General features: G+C 42.7%; 2 protein-coding genes across 2 annotated transcripts; one reads left to right on the top strand and one right to left on the bottom strand.

The window, feature by feature from the left end:
* The first annotated feature begins 2,758 nt into the window (after positions 1-2,758).
* On the top strand, positions 2,759-6,279 carry LOC147439710 (butanoate--CoA ligase AAE1-like). The gene is made up of 2 exons (XM_086485515.1): positions 2,759-3,424; positions 4,623-6,279. The coding sequence occupies exons 1-2, from the start codon at positions 3,233-3,235 to the stop codon at positions 6,063-6,065; spliced, it is 1,635 nt and encodes a 544-aa protein (XP_086341641.1). The 5' UTR covers positions 2,759-3,232; the 3' UTR covers positions 6,066-6,279.
* Positions 6,280-8,266: 1,987 nt separating this feature from the next.
* Positions 8,267-12,216, bottom strand: LOC147439709 (uncharacterized). The gene has a single exon (XM_086485516.1). It carries the CDS (start codon positions 10,770-10,772, stop codon positions 10,275-10,277), a length of 498 nt encoding a protein of 165 aa, XP_086341642.1. The 5' UTR covers positions 10,773-12,216; the 3' UTR covers positions 8,267-10,274.
* Between the last annotated feature and the right edge of the window lie 10,726 nt (positions 12,217-22,942).

The raw sequence follows: 22,942 nt of genomic DNA, 5'->3' as shown, positions 1-22,942 counted from the left end.
CTACCCCTATCCTCTAAAGAACTTACCTTTTTAAATATATATGAACCCCATATATTTTGGCTTTATTCCTCTCTCCATCCATTTACCTTCTAATTACATAAACCAACATCCTCAGCCTAACTACTAAAACTAGCTACAGGGGATGTTGTTTACCTTGTATTCTTCGGAAGCTCTGACAATTCAACCTTATCCCTAAACTCAATATAAAAACCCCTATTTGGTTATACACCTACTTGATCATTAATAGTGGGACCTCCCCCTTAGGCTTACTTTGACTTAAAGACGATGGCTTTGGTAAAAATGCACCCTCAAACTTATTCTCATTGAAATTATTACCCCCCGGCCTATGCGGGTACTGGCCTTTTAATTCCACGCCCTCTGAGCATGAAGTACCTGTCTGCAGAGCTCATGCCAAGCCTATTACATTGTTTGGTCCTCCATTCTCTTTCTCTTTCTTCCATATGCCTATTAGCTAAACTGCGTAGATGTGGTCTTAGTCTCTGAACCGATCTTGTAAGCTTAACATGGGGGAGATCAACCTCCAGCTACCACTATATATTGAGGTGAGGGTTGAATCTTCCACTCACTTAGCCTTGAATCTTGTTTTTTCTTGCATTCTGTTGAGTGAGGGTCGTGGTGTGTCCATCGGCTTGCTGTTTGCACTATGGAAACTATAGAGAAGTGTGAGAACTCTCAAGTTGGTGTCGATATTTTATTTTTCTGGTCTAAGTTGATACTATTTCAAAATACTAAACTTCTTGACGATCTACTGACTGTGGCCAAACTGGTTTACCTTTTTTATTAGCATTATGATAGGTATAAGTTAAGGAAAAAAAAAGGTTTTAAGTAGGACATGGATTACAATTGATAGGGTTCGTTGACACCTGTAAAACGTACTCAAGGCTAACGAATATGTTATCTTGTTTATATGGATGTAGGTGAGGACTCTATCTTTACTTAGGATCCTTTTTTTTTGGCTTAACTGTTGTCCATCAGTGTCGAACTTGGCCTCTTTTTTCACCTTAGAATCATTTGTGCTTGACTATCCTTTGGAAAAAACACTAGAAACCTCATTCTCATTATGATGTACAAAAATGAATCAAAGAATGAGTTGTTTTTGTGCTAAGGGCATGGTCACACGAGGCTCAATTATCAGTAAGTTGGGCGAATAATTGAGCCTCCTTTGTGGTCACGCATTCATAATCGAGGCAACTCAGTTCTACTAAGCATAGGCTCTTGTAACTATGCCAAAATTCGCATAGTTGCAAAGGCCTATTGGCTGTACCTTAATTTTTTTGCTTTTTTAAAGCCTGCGCATGTTGATGGTGCTGTCTACACCTCTTTGAGAGAGAGAGAGAGAGAGAGAGAGAGAGAGAGAGAGAGAGAGAGAGAGAGAGAGAGAGAGAAGGTTACGTGGCCATGGCAGCTGCAGCACGTGCAGAGCAGACATTTTGTTGTGAGGCACATCCAAGGCCAACCACCGACTCGTGGTCGGAGCTCAACCGCCAGGTGGCAGCAACGCAGGTTCAGTTTTGGCTTGGTTTTTTGGAGTGACTATGGAGTAGGCTCAGTAATTGTCGAATTTCTCAAAATAAAGCATAGTAGGCACAATTATCAATTATCGATAACTGTGCCTCGCACGACCACCACCTAATCCTTGTCCCGTGTTTAAAAGCCAATTGTCTTTTGGACTGTTATGTTCTTTTGTGTATAAGTATTATTTTAAAAACAACAAAACACACACACACACACACACACACACACACACACACACACACACACACACACACGATTTTGAAGTCAATTGTTGAGGTCTCTTGGGAATGCTCATAGGACGGTAAAAATTCTCCTTTTTTTCCCGCTCTTCTTCTTCTTCTCTCTCTCTCTCTCTCTCTCTCTCTCTCTCTCTCTCTCTCTCCGCCACCTTGTTCCCATAGTAGGGTAAAGGGGCCAGTGGTGGACCAGCTAAGAGGCGTTGGCCATAGCTCCCTCCCCCGTTATCAGATTTGAGTCGGAGGAGGTGCAAACGATGCACGCTGAAGAGAGGGTTTCATAGAAAAAATCTGAGCGCAATCTGCCTACGATTGCAGAATAATACATAGCGTAGCGCATTTTCCAATGTAAAATGAAGCTTCTCACGTGTTAGAGACAGACAAGACCAAGTAATAATCAGTTTTTCAACAAAGAAGGACACATCACCAAGATTCCAAGCATATTCCAATTTTTTGGCTCTAAATTGGGGGGAGGTGCAGCTTTGTTGTGGTACCCGTCCCCTTATTGGCCCCTTTACCCTATATGACGAGTGTTAAAGTCCAACTTGCTATTCCCTCTCACAAACCTAATCTCTCACCATCATGGAGAGATCCCTCCCTCAGTCTCTCCCTCCCTCTTACACACATAGTAGACCCATCTTACATTAATTTAGCACACACATGCATGCATGTGCACGCGCACGCGCGCACACACACACAGAAGCGATCGGCGGCGGTGGCCAACCCCATCTAGAGAGTAGTAAGATCACATCCAACTTCCAAGCACACCACCAAAGACTGGTTCACACCTGCCACACGTTGGAGTCTCTTGAAATGGTGGCGACGGCGGTGACATAAACCAGAGGGTCCACAGCACAAATTAAGAAAATAGAAAGAAGAAATGGAGAGCAGGCAAGCAGTGACTCGTGAGCACCTTTCTTATGTCATTGATGTTGTAAGACCCCAATGCTCGTAGATTGTGGATTGATTGATTGCTGTCCAAATTTTGAAACTCTACTTAAACAGATTGCGCAGACAGAGCTTTTCTATCGCTTTTCCCTCCTCTTCTTGGATCTCCCTTTCCGCCATCGCATCCCTTTCCCTTTGCGCGTGCGTGTGAGAGGAAGCGAAATTTACAAACTTTGGAGGTGAGAGAGAGAGAGAGAGCGCTTGAGCACATAAAGTCGTTTAAGAATTTGGTGCTCAGCTCTTAGGTGCTCAGCCCGCAAGCTTGAACACATAATCACAGCCGCTCACAGAGATGCAGAATCCCGCACAGCCTCTTCTCCTGCGGATAAGGCTTCTTTGATCGTGGCAAGAACCTACTTAAATCTGTACTCTCGCATCTTCTGCACAGCTTGTCTTGCGTTTCTTCCTCCCTTACAGAAAACATCCGTCTTCTGTGAAAGAATCAAACCCATTGCAGCAAAGAAACATCTCGTGAGTTCCCACTTGTAGAACGGACAGGGAAAATTGCAGACATGGGTACCAAATGTGCTGCGAACTATCCTGCTCTCACTCCACTCATGTTTTTGGAACGGACTGCCATCTCCTACGGAGACCGCACATCCATCATCTATGGTGACATTCAGTACACTTGGTCTCAAACTTTTGAACGCTGCAGGAGGCTTGCATCTGCACTCAATTCGCTTCAAGTTCAACCCGGAGATGTGGTATGCCTTTAGTTCTAGACATTTCCCTTCAATATGCTATGACATTGTAGATTTGAATATGTGGTCCAAACATGCGGATCTTAACTAGGAGCGGTCAAACTTGATTTTCTGAAGAAAGAATCTGCTGTGCATATTTCTTCTTCCGGTGATGTATTAATGGTAGACATTAGTGTGTTTGTCCGTGGCCTCAAATTGACTTTCTAAAGGAAAAATCTGATGTACATATTTCTGCTTGCGTTGATGTGTACTGCTACACATTCATGTAAAATTTGTGAGTTTGTCCATGGCAATGTATCTAAGTGTGCGTGGGAGTCTTGAAATAGACCCAACGTTTTGCCTAGTAACAGAAACAAGTGGCTGTTTAGATCTAGCCATGATGTGTTTTTGATGCAATGTTTGTTGTGAAAATACTGTCATATTGGCTTCTGTGGTGTTTTCTGCAGTCAATTTGATCAGGTATGCATTATCTCTTTGAGACCCTGAGAAGCTGGAAAGGCCCTTGTAGAGCAGCTCTTTGCTGTCAATGAGAGGGCCAGTGAAGCATGTACTAAGGCTTTTTTTTGAAAACTTGTAAATGAAATGCTTGCCTAAGCGTTAGATAATGTGCAAGCAGTATTGTGGGGCTAAAGGTGTGGTATTGAGGTAATGAGTAAGAATCTTGTTAGAAAAGGATTTGTTTGGGGCTAACAAACAGGCTAGTACATTTGGTTTTCCAAATGTTTTCCTGAAGAAGGTGATTCATAGCTATAACACTGGATGGTATGCTATAAGTAGTTGAAGCATGCTGTATTGTGGCTGTCTCTGTAAGAACCCTAGGAGTGGGTGGGAGCCTTGAATCATCCGCTATAGTTTGATCACGAAATGAGCATCTTTGTATGATTGAATTTATCCACTTAATAACCCCATTTGCGCATGGTTAGAAGGCGTGAGCCAAACGCGCTGTGAAATTACTGTGCACATGATATATAGCATAAACACATGCTGAGGAACAAGCCAAAGACTCTCTTGCACTGTCTAGAACTTTGCAACTTTTTATGATAAAATTTGAGGCCTCTAGAGTGTCAACCATGTTTTTAAAAAATCAGATGTTGCTGGAGGCTTTTACCAAGGTTCTTTTTGCCTAGGAGTTGTCAGAATTCTTATGTGCTACATGGTGGAAAGATGATTCAAATACTCTGGGTGTTATGTGTTTTTTCAGGTTTCGGTGGTGGCGCCTAATGTTCCAGCAATGTATGAGATGCATTTTGGGGTTCCAATGGTTGGTGCAATTCTGAACACCTTAAATGTTCGCCTTAATGCTTCAACAATGGCAAGCCTTCTGAAGCATTCTGGTTCCAAGGTGGTCTTTGCTGATAGCCAGTACTTACCTCTAGCACTAAGCTCTGTGAAACTTCTCATGGAACAATCTTTCAAGATACCAATCGTGATTGCTATTGATGACCCATTGGATTTTGGAAATAAGTTGAGCAGTACAGAGCTTGAATATGAAAGGCTCCTAAAAATTAGTGATCCGCAGTTCCCAATTCGATGGCCAACCGATGAGTGGGAAACCATCAGTTTAAACTATACTTCAGGGACTACATCAAGGCCCAAAGGTGTGGAATACCATCACAGGGGTGCATACATAAATGCCATTGTAGCAGCCTCAATGTGGGGAATGAAAGATTTTCCAGTTCATCTATGGACTGTGCCAATGTTTCATTGCAATGGTTGGTGTCTCACATGGACTATGGCCGCACAGGCTGGAACTAATGTGTGCCTTAGAAGCATCACAGCTAAGAGCGCCTTTGAGGCCATTCTAAAACATAAAGTCACTCATCTATCTGGGGCCCCCATTGTCTTGAACATACTTGCCTCTGCACCCATCAACGAAATCAAGCGGTTACCGTCCACAGTGCATGTTCTGACTGGAGGTGCCCCCCCACCTCCATCAATCCTTTCTCGAATGGAGGACCTTGGCTTTGTCGTAACACACTCATATGGTCTTACAGAGACATTTGGACCTGCTCTGTATTGCAGATGGAAGCCTGAGTGGAATGCATTGGTGCTTGAAGAGCGGGCTGTTTTCAAGTCCCGCCAAGGCCTGGGCACCCTTGCGGTGGTTGAAGCTGCTGTAATGAATCCCAAGACCATGGAGAAAGCTCCGAGAGATGGTAAGACAATTGGGGAGGTAATGCTTAGAGGGGTTGCCATAATGAAAGGGTACTGGAATGATGAAAAGGCGACCAACCTCGCCTTTGAAGGAGGTTGGTTTCATACAGGTGATTTGGGGGTGATGCACTCAGATGGATATATTCAGCTGAAAGACAGATCAAAGGACATAATTATATCTGGCGGTGAGAACATAAGCAGCATAGAGGTGGAATCGGTGCTTTATAATCATCCTCAGGTACTTGAAGCTGCAGTAGTAGCTCGACCTGATGAGCACTGGGGTGAAACCCCTTGTGCCTTTGTGCATGTGACAGGCCAGTTGTCGTCCGAGAGCGTCATTACACATTGCCGCGAGCGTCTACCTCACTTCATGGTTCCACGCAGTGTGGTTTTTGGAGAACTGCCCAAAACTTCAACTGGGAAGGTTCAAAAGTACTTACTGCGAGAACGAGCAAAAGCCATGGGAAGTCTGCAGAAGAGCAAACTATAACCCACCTGGTACTATTATTTCATTATTTTTCTGCAAAAATGCGTGCCAAAACTTGCTGTTGTCTATTTCCAAGCATTTTGCAGTCTCTGTGTATCATCAGTGTAAAGAGACATTGGCGATTGTATCACTATTGTAAATCCAGGCAGCATGCTGCTTACTGGAGGAGGTTTAGATCAATTTGATTATCATTAGCTATGATTTTTTGTGGAGCTAACTGATGTATTTGATTGTCTTGAAAGCTGGGCCTTAAAAATCTCCTCAGTTATGAACATGTCGAATACGCTACTCTTGTTGTAATCAAAGCTGGTTCATTTGCATGTTGATTTTTGCTTTTCAGAAGCTGTGTACTTGTTGTTCTAGCAAAGAAACTGTGGTTCTGTCGATAAGGTCCCCATTTTGCATCCAGGTTAACACAGATTTTCTCTTGTCATAATTCTGGATGTTTTCCTCTTCCAAATAAAATTTAGAGCATGTTGGGCAGCTCGAGACAGATAGAGTAGCATATCTCCATATCAAATGTCCCTAGTTGTAGGAAAACAAGGGAATGATTACTAACCTGGATGACCCAGTGTCTAATGAACTATGTCCTTGAAGTGGATAATTCCTAGATGCCTTGGTGAAGATTTATGTTTAATTCTTTGCTTTGGACAATACACATGTACCACAACCCCATCCTTGATTGTGTCACGTCAACTTTGTGATTCTGTGTTAATTTATTTAAATTTCTGCGCACTTATATCTCTGGTTATGTCAAATTTTGATAACAGAGAAACAATTGCTTTTGTGCTTTTCAAATTGAAATGACGTTGGATTGATTTGAAATCCTGTAGGATGCTAATATTGACCATGCATCTGATTTCAAGTGTGCATTCATTTCTAGCATGCTATGTTGGAATAGTTTCTATCAAGATTTGTTGGTTTACCATTTTTCAAAAATCAGTATTGCTTCTCATTAGGGGCCAAGGTGTCTTCCTAGACTAGTAAGAACCAACCTATTGTGCACTATCTACACCATAGGCTAAGTATAAGGCATTTGGTTTTCGGCCTGCAGAAGGCCGTAGACGTTGGTGTGTGCAATTCCTAGGCCGTTCCATTCAGTTCTACGATTAGTGATAGGGACCTCTTTTGGCGATGCAGCTTGTGTCGTCATGTGACACAGTGAATGTAGAGCAAGAACCTTGGGAGATGCATTGGTGCAAGTTCAGGCTCTGCGAGGAACCGCCTCTGGTGTGTGCACGTAATTCATCACTGCGCAGAATATGCTTCTATTATTTCCCTCCTCTGAATGGGGCAGGGTCGCCAAGCTGTTTCTGCATGAGATCAATGTCTTGCTTTTGTTTCTTAGGGCCACCTTTCTCGTCTGTTGTTGCAACCGCTTCGCTCTTGGGATTGTGTTTGTTGAGAGGGGCTGCTGCTGTAGCGGATCGGGATGGGGCTCCCTGTTTCCAGATATGGCTGCTGCTGCTTTTGTTTATTACTAACCAGAAATGCATCTTCAAAGAAGATCAGGAGTAAGCACACTAGTGCCATTTCGCACCACTACACTATTCATTTCATCGGCTTGCATGCTTCTGTTAAGGTTTTCTGATGAGATGGCTTCTGATGCATGCTCTTCATTGTATTGCTGGGAAAGGGGTTTGGCACTTGAACCTCTAGCTTTATTATGAAAGCTTGGTAGTTCTTCAACTTTTTGTTATGGTGGCTTCTCATCAGGGAATGTTACCATGACATGCTGGAACAACTGGCGGCCACGTCTGTTTCTGTTGTCAGGGCAACAGAGCAGTGCTTGAGATCGCTTGTTATTTTGCGGCGAATCAAAGCAGATGTATGGCATGATTTGTGCAGTGAAATGACCTGTCTTGGGATTGAACTCGAGGAGTAGCCCTCCATCCCCATCATGAAGCAGTTCACAAAGGCGATTTGAAACCATTTCTCTCCCAACATGCAGCTGATTGCGTCGGTTCTAATGGTCATAGCAATGCCATCTTGAGAGTTGCCCTTCAACAATGCATCAAGAAGCTTTGGAACCAATGCAGCAGGAAGAGGTGCACATCGCCGGCATCATGGAAACTAGTTTGCCTTGATTGAGACTCACTGTGCAGATGGTGAGAAGTAAAATAGCGATAGTGGTGTGGATTTTACCGCCTGGCATAGCTCGTGATGATGGCTCCATAGCATCTCTCCTCAAAGCTTTCGCCAAAAGCTCTATGACCTCGCATCACAAATGAGATTTTGCATGAAAAGATGTATGAATGTTTCTACTTGCTAGCATGTCAACATATTTAAGGTTTTTGATAGCCTCGTTGACAGTACATAATGGGATGAAGTTGGAGAAAGCCATGGAGAGAGATACAAGATGTTGCTACAGGTTGAACAAGAATGCCTCGAAGTATATCAAAAGAAAGTTGACCAAGCAAGCCATTCCAGGGCTCCCCTGCATTAGTTGACTGAATGGTGAGAGATACACTCGCTTTGCATCCGCTGAAAACAGCCTAGAGCTTTTTGTCCCTGCTCCTGTTGCGCATATCCCGTAATTAGTGCGTTCCAAGAGACGACATTCCGGACAAGAAGCTCCTCAAGCACTTTTTATGCTTTCTGAAGCGTACCACATTTGACATAAATATCGACCAAGGGAGTGCCAACCACGACCTCTATTTTCAAAAGCCTCAGACAAACAAAGAAAGTGTAAATTTTTGTGCCCATATCAGCATCTTACGTAGAGCCACATGCCTTCAAGATGCATACGTAGGTGATTGCATCTGGAGAAAGGCTCTCACTATGCATCTGCCGAAAACATCCTAGAGCTTTGTAGCCCTACTCCTGTTGTGCGTATCCCGCAATCAGTGCATTCCAAGAGATGCTGTTCCGAACGAAAAGCTCCTCGAGCACTAATTGTGCTTTCTCAAGTGCACCACATTTGGCACACACATCGACCAAGAGAGTGTCAGCATGGCATTTCTTTTCAATAGCATCTGAGTAACAATATCATCATGAACTTCTGTGTCCATATCAGCATCTTGCGTAGAGCTACATGCCTTTAAGATATACACGTAGGCGATTGCATCTGGAGATAGCTCTCGCTTCACATCTGCTGAAAACAGTCCACAGGTCCTCTTATGCATATCCTGCATTCAGTGCATTCCAAGAGATGCCACTCCGAACAGTAGGCTCCTCAAGCACTTTTTGTGCTTTCTGAAGTGCACCACATTTGGTATACATGCCAAGACAGTGCAAGTACCTCGTTTTTTTCCGACAACCTCTGGCTAACAATATCATCGTGAATTCTTTTGCCCATATCAGCATCTGCATAATGCCACATGCCTTGAAGATACAAGCGTAGGTGATTGCATTTAGGAGAGCTGCCCTCTCTTTGCATCTGCTGAAAACAGCCCAGTGCTAGGACCCTGTTTGGCATATCTTGCAATCACAGCATTCCACAAGACGACATCCCGCATAGTAAGCTCGCCAAAGACTTGTTGGGCATTGACAGGAGCATGATGCGAGATGCCTTCAACCCTCACGTGTAGGTGATTGCATCCGGAGCTTGAGGCCCTCTCTTCGCATATGCTGAAAACAGTCCAAAGGTTCCTGGCCCTACCCCTGTTGGGCATATCCCACAATCAATGCACTCGAAGAGACAAGATTCTGCAGAGGAAGCTAGTTCAACCATTGCTGATACACTCTCTCCCCGGTTGCGGTGTGCTCTGACTAACAAGATCATTGTAAACTCTTTTGCCCATACCAACATCTTGCATGATGCGAGATGCCTTCAAGCTGCACGTGTAGGTGATTGCATCCGGAGCTGGATGCTTTCAAGCTGTAGCAGAAAACAGTCCAAAGCTCATCATGCAAGATGCCTTCAAGCTGCACGTGTAGGTGATTGCATCCGGAGCTGGAGGCTTTCAAGCTGCAGCAGAAAACAGTCCAGAGCTTTGCGGTCTCGATTATCTCTCTCTTCCCGGCTATGGTATGCATCTGAGTGACAATATCATCGTGAATTTCTGTGTCCATATCAGCATCTTGCGTAGAGCAACATGGCTTTAAGATATACACGTAGGCGATCGCATATGGAGATAGCTCTCGCTTCACATCTGCTGAAAACAGTCCACAGCTTCCTAGCCCTGGTCCTCTTGTGCATATCCTGCATTCAGTGCATTCCAAGAGATGCCGCTCCGAACAGTAAGCTTCTCAAGCACTTTTTGTGCTTTCTCAAGTGCACCACATTTGGTATACATGCCAAGACAGTGCGAAGTACCTCGTTTTTTTCCGACAACCTCTGGCTAACAATATCATCGTGAATTCTTTTGCCCATACATGCCTTGAAGATACAAGCATAGGTGATTGCATTTGGGAGAGCTTCCCTCTCTTTGCATTTGCTGAAAACAGCCCAGCGCTAGGACCCTGTTGGGCATATCTTGCAATCAATGCATTCCACAAGACGACATCCCGCATAGTAAGCTCGTCAAAGACTTGTTGGAATGCCTTCAAGCTGCACATGTAGGTGATTGTATCCGGAGCTTGAGACCCTCTCTTTGCATATGCTGAAAACAGTCTAGAGCTTTGCGGTCTCTCTCTCTCTCTCTCTGCTCCGCGCACCTGATTCTCTCTCTTCCCAGCTACGGTATGCATTTGAGTAACAATATCATCATGAATTTCTGTGTCCATATCAGCATCTTGCGTAGAACTACATGCCTTTAAGATATACATGTAGGTGATTGCGTCTGGAGATAGCTCTTGCTTCACATCTGCCGAAAACAGTTCACAGCTTCCTAGCCCTGGTCCTCTTGTGCATATCCTGCATTCCTAGAGATGCCGCTCCGAACAATAAGCTTCTCAAGCACTTTTTGTGCTTTCTCAAGTGCACCACATTTAGTATACATGCCAAGACGGTGCCAAGTACCTTGGTTTTTTCCGACAACCTCTGGCTAACAGTATCATCGTGAATTCTTTTGCCCATATCAGCATATGCATAATTTCCGACAACCTCTGGCTAACAATATCATCGTGAATTCTTTTGCCCATATCACCATCTACATAATGCCACATGCGATACAAGCGTAGGTGATTGCATTTGGGAGAGCTGTCCTCTCTTTGAATCTGCTGAAAACAACCAAGCGCTAGGACCCTGTTGGGCATATCTTGCAATCACTGCATTCCACAAGACGACATCCCGCATAGTAAGCTCGTCAAAGACTTGTTGGGCACTGACAGGAGCATGATGCGAGATGCCTTCAAGCTTCACGTGTACTTGATTCTTGAGGCCCTCTCTTCGCATATGCTGAAAACAATCCAGAGGTTCCTGACCCTAGCCTTGTTGGGCGTATCCCACAATCAATGCACTCACAGAGAAGATTCTGTGTCCATATCAGCATCTTGCGTAGAACTACATGCATTTAAGATATACGCGTGTGACGTAGGTGATTGCGTCTGGAGATAGCTCTCGCTTCACATCTGCTGAAAACAGTTCACAGCTTCCAAGCCCTGGTCCTCTTGTGCATATCCTGCATTCAGTGCATTCCAAGAGATGCCGCTCTGAACAATAAGCTTCTCAAGTACTTTTTGTGCTTTCTCAAGTGCACCACATTTGGTATACATGCCAAGACAGTGCCAAGTACCTTGTTTTTTTCTGACAACCTCTGGCTAACAATATCATCGTGAATTCCTTTGCCCATATCAGCATACGCATAATTTTCGACAACCTCTGGCTAACAATATCATCGTGAATTCTTTTGCCCATATCAGCATATGCATAATTTTCGACAACCTCTGGCTAACAATATCATCGTGATTTTTTTTGCCCATATCACCATTTACATAATGCCACATGCGACACAAGCGTAGGTGATTGCATTTGGGAGAGCTGTCCTCTCTTTGCATCTGCTGAAAACAACCAAGCGCTCAGACCTTGTTGGGCATATCTTGCAATCACTGCATTCCACAAGACGACATCCCGCATAGTAAGCTTGTCAAAGACTTGTTGGGCACTGACAGGAGCATGATACGAGATGCCTTCAAGCTTCACGTGTAGGTGATTGCATCCGGAGCTTGAGGCCCTCTCTCCCTCTCTCTCTCTCTCTCTCTATGCTCCGCGCACCTGATTCTCTCTCTTCCTGGCTACGGTATGCTCCACTCGTTTTCCAAAAATACCTCACTGCCTTTCGCCCTTTCGCTTTTTTGATAATAATTAAATCTCTCCAATGGGATTCTGCCAAGTGGCATAGGTATTCTTGCAGCATTTTCAAATACGATATTACATAATCAAGGTAAAAATCAAGTCTTTATTCCTAGTCACTTCCTCCACTCTCGTCAAGTATGCAAAAGCTTGGTGTGATGTTCTTGTTATCGTACATTTATTTATACACCATTAGTGGGCACACCAGTCTCCCAGGTTGTCACGCTTCCACGAGCAACCCACCACAGTGAGTATCCCATCATTGTTACCTTCTCCGTCAAGGAGAGGGAACTGCTGATCTTGGCCGTCTATCTAGTGGTCATTATCGGCCGTAATCTACATTGCAGTTGTTGGATGCTTGCCAAATTAGCATGCGTAATCTGCATGATGTCAACCAATCAACACCTTCCAAGTTAGCACATGGAATGTCAGCTGCTTTCGACACATCAGCACTCGGAATGTGAAAAGCCACACCAAAAATGATGGATACCAAAAGCTTATGTCTTCTTTTATACAATGCACACTTTCTCTCTCAAATATCTTGAAAATTACACATCTATGGAGAGAAGTGAGCAAATATCTAGATAAGAAGGGATTGAAAATTCCTCAGTGAGCCATCCCCTTAGATGAATATATGGGTAAAATGACACAAGAGAAACCGCAAGCAAAACCAATATCTGTAAACAAAGAGAGAGATTATTGTGCAGGAGAAGAGGGAAACACCACCTTGCCACTGGAGCACAAAGGGATAAAAATGATTGCCATACTTGATAGCGGGGCTGGGGTGGCCATAGCAACAAAAGAAATATGGGAAAAATGGGGGAGACCAGCTTTCAGGAAGACACGAATGAAACTGCAACGTGTAGATGGATTTATAAAAAGACATTTGGGCATGTTGGATTAAATCATAGTATCCTCATGTGGAATCGAATACGAGCATACCTTTGCAGTAGTGGATTTTGGAAAAGTCAATAACTTTGATATCATTTTGGGACGACCAGTCATGCGTCAGCTTAAGATGGTGCAAGATTGGGGCTATGATCATATCCACTTGCGGCATAAGGATGTTACGATGAGGATCGACATCAAAGACCATAGCTACAGCGATGTTAGTCGAACTCCCGTAGAGGACTTTGAATCAATGAAAAAAAATACTTGCACGGTTGCACGACAATGCGCATATTTGGATATGCGGAGCATCCGAATGTGGGAGCTTGAGGAAAGAAGATTGCATCCTAGAGAGATCAATAGAGGACACGAACTACATTCTGTACTTGAGGAATCCACAATAATTGATTCAAGGAAGCCGACTCCAATAAAAGTGCAATGGAAAGGAGATGAAGAAGCAATGTTACCAAGTTCCACATCAGATGTTCGAGAAACTCAAGATCACAAGAAGATCGGGGATAAGACAAAGGAACGATTGTCTCTTACAAGAATCAAATTCAGCGTATGTGGATAAAAATTACATGTTCAACGTTGATAGGTCCTTATGCGACAAGGAATCTAATGTCTTATGACACTTGGATAATGATGGGAAAGCCACCAATCAAAGAGTTAGAAGAAACAATGTACACTAGTAGTCTAGTTCTCAAATGCAAATTCTTAGCTTTGGTGTTGCAGAAGCCATACTCAAGCTAAGTACTCGAGAGTTCAATGACATTTTTTACATAATCGACTTCCATCACATCAAAGAGAGTGCGATCCTGACAAAAGTTGGATAAACATCTTCTTTCGACAACAACAAAAAGCTTCAACAACAACAAAGGTCCCAAAAGCATCTCAAGTTTATACAGAGAAGAAACAACTAATGATAGTGGTACATCAAAAGCCAAACCATCAACAATGCAATGGAAACCTAAGCAGAAAATCTATCAATCCAAGTTTTCATCACAAAGCCTCCAAAAGAAGTCGAAAAGAGTTAACCAAGTGTTAATATGTAAAGAGCCCATCAAAGTTAAAGATCCAGGTTGGATACACCTATCACAAGTTCAACCTCAACAGCCACAGGTGACGGCTTGGGTAGTATCAGATGAGTTTAGGCCAAAAAGCTTAACGTAATAGTCTGGACCTAATCACCTCGAGAGAACAATTCTGCAAAGAGAGAGTTAAGCTATCAACGGAAGGCAAACACCTCAATTAAGAGGAAGAACAAACACAAAAGGCAAAAGAAAAGATCTTCAAAGAAAACACCAATGCGACAAGTATGGATACCAAAGTCAGATTTCACAAAGACGGATGAATCAACGGATGATTCTAGTCAAGCTACTCGAAGCACATGGATTTTATGAAAGCAACACTCAAATATGACTACCCAAAGTAGTAGCTCAACTTGAAACAACCAAGATCAGTCATGCAACACAGGCTCCGTCAAAAGGCAAGCACTCACAACAACAAAGAGCCAACATAAGACAGTCACAACCGAGGATGCTGTGACCTTTAGATGGATACCTCGTCTTCCACTGCATAATCAAGACTTTTACAACTATAATCATCATATATGGATACCAAAACCTAGTGTCCATCAAGTCATGGGCAAAAGGAGCAAATACAAAAGATGGTCACATGGAGACAAAAAACAAGGTGGTTCCCAAAATTGCTATTGGAAACTCCATCAAAGAGAATCCACACGTCTATAACTGCTTCTCATGGGAGATAAAGCAAAGGCTCCATCAATCTCTACTACAACTATAGAGTCTACTTCACAAAGTACTATTGACATACGACAAACGAAGCAAGAGGAGCACAAGTATGCCAACCTATTGGATAAAATGGTGGTATCCAAAGACCAACACAATGCAAGCGGCCTAAATCTCAAGAACCTTTGGAATTAGGTTTCTTGCCTTGAATATGTACGTCCAAGTCGCCATTAAAAATATATGGAATAAGAGTTAGAGTCGAGCAGCTAAGCCACTAAATGAGCAAGACATCAATCCCAAAGCTTCACGTAATATTTTATGTGGTCTAAAAGTCTTAGTGAAGTCCCATGCACACTAGCCACCATGAGGGATGAGTGGAGAAACTTCTACATCGACAACCCTTCTTGGGAACGTGGAAGCTATTGCTGGTATACGTGAGCATAAGAGTCGAAGTCTATGTATTATAAGTCTGATGAAGTGAAGAAGGAAGTCCCAAAGACACTTACACAATGGGCATAATGAGGGATGAGTGGAGAAACTTCTACATCGACAACCCTTCTTGGAAACGTGAAAGCTATTGCGACATCCTTAAATATCACATGTGCTACATTTGTTTTTTGAAGCACCCATCAACTCCATCTTTCACACTGCATGCTTTTGTTTGAAAAATTTCTCATATGCATATTGAGTGTCCCTGTTGCGGGCGTGAATCACACCACCCATAAAGTGCATGTAACACAACCGATCAACATAATCTCAATCGATGACACAAATGACATGATAAGAACACGATGAAAATCTCTCTAGCTTGTCAGGTTGAGACCATCCTACACATACGACACTCTGGAACATACACACAACGGAAGGAAACCCATCAAATCATGCTAGAATCGTAGAAACTCAAGGAACACCATCCCCTTACTAGGATACACCTGTCCCAAAGCCTCTACACTCAAAACCCTTGCTCTAAACCCATATGCGAAAAACCCGTATAAAGACAAAGCAGAATTCTAAAATGCCCGAAACTGAAATCTATGAGTACCTATGCGTAGTTGATGTCACCACGATTCTAATGACTACTTGCACGCAAAAAATAGATATCGTTTGATACACTTATGACCACAAATATCTTGTACGTGCGTCAATGCGTGTGCTTCGTCTCGCGTGGAATGCTTGGCATTGTCGCGTAGCTCTCCTCTAGCCTACAACTAGATAAAAGTTCAAACTGTCCCACTTTTTTATGCAAAAACTTGGTTTGGAAAATAGCTTTCTCTTTTGAGTTTTTGGGAAGGAATTCACACCACTTAACACCTCTCTGTATGAGGTCACTAATACAATTTCAAAACATCTAGATAAATTATGCTATTGTCTTCAAGATACCAAACTTCTAGTACTTTTTTCCACCTATAAACTACACAAGCATAAATTCAGATGGATATCTGATGCTTCGAATGGTATTTTTACTAACATTACCAAGGATATCACCCTTTGCCTTGACTTAGTACTTTCAAAATATGAATTTGTCTGTGTCTCTAAACAAAAAATCTGCTCTAACTTTCTCCAAGTACATTATAATTCTTTTTGGCTAGTAAAAAACTCCACATAAGTTACTCTTAACCTCCTTAAACAACTTTTCCATCTCTTCATAGCCGATATTACTCAATGCTATGAGAACATACCCATGGTACGAAAAATTAGGATCGAAAGATGTTCTATTACAAATGATTAAGCTTGCTTTTAAACATGTCATGAAGAATGATTTCTTTTACATGTCTCTTTCCAAAAAACCTAGATGGATCAAGAAAATACTGTTTTCTAATCCCTTACACTTCGATAAGGATAAACTATTTTAAAATATATCTTGGATCCTTGATAACTGCACTATTCTTTTTGGAGGACAATGCTTTAACCAAAACTTAGGCATTCCCATGGGTTTTCATGCTCACCACTTATGTGTAATTTATACTTGGCCTTCTTTAAATACAAATAGTTTCTCAAAACCATGAGTGACAAAAACAAGTATCATAAACTTGCACTATTTAAACACACTTATAGATATATGGATGACATATTAAACCTCAAAAGTAAAACATTCTCGGAAGAAAGTAGTTATATTTACCCTAACTGACTAAAAATAGAACTAACATATGGACAAGGGTTTAAAACATTAACCGGCTTCTTTTCTACTTCGGTACAATTCTTTAACTTTACAATTACACTCCATAACCCTTGTGTGGGAGGTTATGACCAATGGTTTACTTGGAAGAGGGACCTATTAGATATCCCACCCATTGAATTCATACAAAAGAACAGTAATCTATAAAGCTGCTCTTAGTACCTGCATCGGCCTCCTATACTTGATTGTGTAATCCTCCTCTAATTGCTTCTTAGCATGGGAAGATATCAAGATACTTATCCACAAATTATGCCTTGATGGATTCAAGAGAAGTGACATAATTAACAAAATCATAAAATCTCTTTCTCAAAATGATTGGCTTGGCTTACATTTCAACCATACTAACCTCATTTCTCTAATTAGGTAGTAGGTCGATTCACAATGGGCCTACTATCAACCTGTTGTGTATAGTAATTGGGACATGGCGGGTACACACACACACACACACACACACACTTAAGTACTTCTACATCTAGTATTTAAACCCAGTAAAGAGACCCCCGACTCTTTTTGACGAGTTTAGGACTTCTTTACCACAACCCCTCAAAATATATAATAAAAAAAGGTCTCTCCCCCCCCCCCCCCCCCCCCCCCCCCCCCCCTTTTTTTTTTTCCTCTTCCTCTTTTCCTATATGGGAATTGTTACCATATACATGTGGTAGTGATGTGTGTGAACACACTAGGACCGCCGGGGCATTTTTTCCCTCTTTAGGAGGTTTTTTCCCCCGAGCATTGTATATACGCACAACACTCTAGGGCTCAGATTTTTGATTCGGACTCATTTCGGCCTTCGTTTCCACTACAGACAGTACTGCACAGGCTATTTCGTCATTTTGTGCAAAAATTTTGTTAGTGCCGTTTTCTGCATACCAGGTGCCTTATAGTCTTCTACAGTTTGTGCTATATAGCACATGTTGTTCCCGCTCTGTTTCTCCTATTTTTGGGCAGTTTTCACATCAGGTGCAGCATTTACCATGGCTGACAACAACAACACAGATGTGTTCAAGATGTTTGCTGCTGTGGACAGGTTGGATGGGGGCAACTACCCTATGTGGGCTTATATGATGCAACATGTTCTTGTGTCAAAGGGTGTCTGGAACATTGTGCAGGGCATTGATGTACGTCCTAGTTCTGAGGATGTAGGCGATGTTGAGGATGTTGCAGGTCTTGCTGCAAGGATTGCTACTATTAGAGTTGTTTTGCCTACGGCAGAACAAGCTCGTTGGGATGTTAAGGATGCGCAAGCTCATGCATTGATTGCGTTGTCTGTGAAGCGCACCATTGTTCCTCACATCCGTTCAACAAAATCAACAAAACAGGCTTGGGATATTTTGGTTGGTCTTTATGCAAGTCACAATGAGGCTAAAATTGCTTTGCTGCGTAAAGAGCTGGAGTCGAAGATTATGCATGAGGAAGATGATATGGACACTTTCCTTGCTAGAGTCAAGGATATCAATGAGCAGCTTATTTCTGCAGGTGAAGTCATTCCAGACAGTTCACTTGTGTAGACTGTTCTTGATGCCTTACCAGATTCTTACTAAACTTTTGCTAGTACTTGGAGACTTATGACCCAAGGAAATCCAGAAGTTGTCAAGTTTGATGCATTATGCACATTACTGTTGCAAGAGTCACTTTCTAGAAAAAACAGGACTAGACAGCGTGCAGTTGAACATGCTGTTATTGCTTCTCAAAGAAAAGGTGGTAACAGCAATGCAGCCACCTCTTATGGTTCTGCTGCGAGTGGCAAAACTTTTGTTCCTAATCCTTTTGCTGGCAGCACTTCATCTGGCAATTTTGGTGATAAGGGGCAAAAGAAGATGCGTTGCCATTATTGTAAAGCTAATGATCACTTGATCAAGTCGTGTCCTAAGGTGAAGGCAAAAAAGGCTACGAAGAAAGAGGGTGGTTCCACTGCAAATGCTGGTTCCACTACAAATGCAGCCATTGTTGAGTCTTCTGTGAAAGGAGACTGTGATGCTGATGTTGATTTAGAATGGCCTTTTGGCGCAGAGTGCACTTACAATCTTGCTGTCCATGATGCATGCTTGTCAGTTTGCTGCAGATTCACATGTGTGGTATTTCGATAGTGGTGCTACAAAGCACATTACCTCACATAGTGAATTGTTCACCTCTCTCGAGTCTGTCCCTCATGGGAATTGAGTCACTTGTGCCAACAATGCCTCTTATCCGGTTCAAGGAGTTGGAAAGATTGTGCTTACTGCTACAAATGGCAGTTCCTTCACACTTGTGGATGCACTTTATGTACCTGGGATCAAGAAGAATCTCTTGTCTGTATCCGCACTTGCTAGACTTGGACTTGTAGTCAAATTTGTGGATGACAGATGTACAGTTCATGATCTCAGTTTTGGTGATGAAATTGTTGCATCTGGCCTTTTGTGCCGTGGGCTATATAAGCTCACTTTGTATGACAAGTGTGGACAAAATTTTGCAAATGCTGTTGCAGATTCAAGGGCTATTTCAGATGCAAAACTTTGGCATGCACGTTTTGGTCATCTAAATTTTGCCAGTTTGCTGTGTTTGCAGAAATCTGATATGGTTGCTTCTTTGCCGCCTCTTGAAGCACCTGTCAAACATGTTTGTGAAGGTTGTATTTTGGGTAAGATGCAGCGTTCTAAGTTTCCAAAGGATGGTTCAGTTCGGGCACATGCAAGTTGCAGCTTGTGCATAGTGATGTTTGTGGGCCCATGCAACTCCGTCCTTGGGCAATTACCTTTACTTCGTAACTTTCATTGATGATTACTCAAGGCATGCATGGGTATTTCCACTTAAAGCGAAGTCCGAAGTTTTTATGTGCTTCAAAAAATTTTGTTGCTATGGTTGAAAATGTCTCGAAATGTACTATGGGCACCTTCCGTTTTGATCGAGGGGGGGAGTATATGCCTCATGAATTTAGTGCATTTCTGGCTAGTCGTGGGATAAAACACCAATGTACAGTGCCTTATACACCTCAACAAAATGGTGTTGCTGAGAAGAAAAACAGGTCGCTGACGGAAATGGCACAACGTATGGTCAAAAGTCAAGCTTTGCCGCATTCTTTTTGGCTTGAGGTCATCATGTGTGCCACTTATGTACTTAATAGGTGTCCTACGAAAGCTTTGCACTCTATTATTCCATATGAAGCATGGCATGATAGAAGCCTTCTATTGAGCACATGCGTGTTTTTTGCTGTTTGGCATATGCTTTGGTGCCACAAACATAGCGCAGAAAATTGGATGAGAAGGCTGTCAAATGTATTTTTGTTGGTTATAGTGCTGAAAGCAAAGGTTACAGGTTATATCATCCGTAAACAAAGCCTATTCTGGTTTCACGGGATGTAGTGTTTGTGGAAGATTCTGTTCAGCCCTTGCTGTCATGTACTAGAGACAGTAATGTAAGCTCACAGGACATTTATGACACTTTGTTACCTCTTTTCAGTGGTGGAAAAACGAATGTAAGTTCCAATGAGGCAAATGTACAGCCTATGGGGGTTTCTAAAAATGTTACAGATCAGCCTATGACTGATGCAAATGTACATGATGTACTTGATGAGGAAAGGGATGAAAATGAGCAGGCTAGAGGTATGCCAAAATGGCTGGTGTACACTTTGCGTGACAATAAATTGGATGCACCTTTGTCTAGTCGTACTCGTTCAGGTTCTCGCCATGCATCTTATGCATCAGATTGTTATGCTTTGGCTGTGTCTAGCTTACATGATGTTGAGGAGCTTTACTTTCAAGACATATTACTCATTTGAATGCTACTTTCAAGATGAAAGATTTGGGGCTGTTGCATCATTAGTTGGGTATACAGTTTAAGGAGTGTGATGGTGGTATTGCCTTGTGTCAGAAAAGTTACATAGAGACATTGCTATGTAAGTTTGGACTTGAGGATTGCAAACCTATTGCCACTCCCATGGAAACAGGTTTGAAGTTGAGTCTACATGATGCTGGCAATCCTGTTGATGTCACTCTTTACCAAACTGCTGTTGGCTGCCTCATTCATGTATGCAACACGAGGCCGAATATTCAGTTTGCAGTCTCACAGGTCAGCAGATTTATGCATAGCCCAGGGTCTAAGCATTTGCAGGCTGTCAAGATGATTTTCCGCTACCTTAGTGGCACTTTACATCTTGGCTTGTTTTATCCCAAGGGGGGATCATTGCCGCCAGACTTAGATGCTTTTTCGGACTCAAATTGGGCTAATTGTTTTGACACACGAGTGTCCACAAGTGGTTTTTGTTTCATGCTTGGCAATTCATGTATATCATGGTTGAGCAAGAAGCAACCTACTGTGGCCACTTCGAGTTGTGAGTCTGAGTACAGGGCAATGTTCACAGCTACGGTTGAGTGTGTATGGCTCAGATGCCTTATGCCTGATTTGGGTGTTGGACAGGACACTGCCAACACTATCTACACTGATAGTCAGAGCGCATTGGCAGTTGCGAGGAACCCATTTTTTCATGCTCGCACAAAGCACATTGAGGTGCATTACCACTATGTCAGGGAGAGGCTCTCAGCAGGAGAGATTAGCTTGGCTGATGTGCCAACAGAGGACAACCTTGCAGATCTTTTCACAAAGGCATTGTCTCGTGAGAAGCTTGAAGCTTTCCGCAAAGCTTTGGGCTTACTCCCCTTTGTGGACTAATCATGTCCTTAGGGCATGGCACTTCCCTTTACTATGTGCCAGCTCTCGTTCACCGCATCACGCCAAGGGGGATTTGTTACCATATACATGTGGTAGTGATGTGTGTGAACACACTAGGACCGCCGGGGCATTTTTTCCCTCTTTAGGAGGTTTTTCCCCCCGAGAATTGTATATACGCCCATCACTCTAGGGCTATCTATCTTTCCATTGCACACTAAGTAACACACTCTCTATTTTGTGCCTTGAGCTTCCTTCGTCTTCTCCAAGCTGTGTGCGTTTCTCTGCAACCCTAAATCCAACCGGAATGGTTAAAGCATAATTTGGATAAAAGCCTTTCAAAGGCGCATTGAAAATAAAACAATACCCCATAATAAATTGGCGGAAAGCATTGGGTATTGTGGTTAATGATCTTGAGTCTATCGAGGTGTTCACGCCCGTCACTTATAGTGTATACCACACATGGGAGCTCTATGCACACACACGCTGCATGATGATGCTCTTTACCTCCTCTCTCACACTCAGTCCCCCTATGGGGCCAAGGTGGCTGCCCCTAGAAGCCATATTGAGTTGTTCACGCCTGTCGCTTAAAATGTATACCACACATAGGAGCTCTATGCACTCGCATATTGCATGATGATGTTCTTCATATCCTCTCTCCCACTCAGTCCCCATATGGGGCCAAGGTGGCTGCTTCTTGAAGCCATACACTTTGGGAACGGAGCCGGTTTCAATACCCTGGTCTGCATCACCATCAAAACACTATATAAAGGTGAGGATGACCCTGAGCCCCTCACTTAGTCTCTTTGTGTAGAGTTTGTGTTGGTGTAAAGAGAGATTGAGAGTTTGTTTTGGAAGCTTGCCTACTGTCTAACCATGGAGCTTGTGGCAAAAGAGGGTGCTTCTCAGGTCCGCATTCTGTACAAATTTCTTTTTTACTGGTTTTTATGCACCAGACATTCTGGTTTTCATATGATGTACAAGAAAATGGTTTGGCTTGATATTTAGCGACCATATATTAAAAAACTATCCGTATTTTCTCTGGTTTTTTAACGCAGGTGATCTGTTTACGGTAGTCGACAGAATTTTGTTGTTAGGCATAAAAGGCACTTGGCCTGAGAACATTAAAAAAGGTTTGTATAGCTTTATGATGGGTCGTTTTCACATGCTAGGTATATTTTATGATTGCATGGGTATAGGTTTCCCTACACCAAGGCTTGGACTAGCATTTTTGGAAATTTTTTCCATC

The sequence above is a fragment of the Adiantum capillus-veneris genome, chromosome 16, assembly GCF_014529385.1.
Source record: "Adiantum capillus-veneris isolate H3 chromosome 16, ASM1452938v2, whole genome shotgun sequence".
Lineage (NCBI taxonomy): Eukaryota > Viridiplantae > Streptophyta > Polypodiopsida > Polypodiales > Pteridaceae > Adiantum > Adiantum capillus-veneris.
The sequence above is the reverse complement of the archived record's forward strand: the minus strand, read 5'-3'. Positions and strand labels throughout refer to the sequence as shown.

Bases quoted from the DNA above. Each gene is read 5' to 3' on its own strand.
- LOC147439710 (XM_086485515.1), top strand. From the start codon at position 3,233: ATGGGTACCAAATGTGCTGCGAACTATCCTGCTCTCACTCCACTCATG. The intron at 3,425-4,622 runs GTATGCCTTTAG...GTGTTTTTTCAG, and splicing joins AAGTTCAACCCGGAGATGTG to GTTTCGGTGGTGGCGCCTAA.
- LOC147439709 (XM_086485516.1), bottom strand. From the start codon at position 10,772: ATGTATATCTTAAAGGCATGTAGTTCTACGCAAGATGCTGATATGGAC.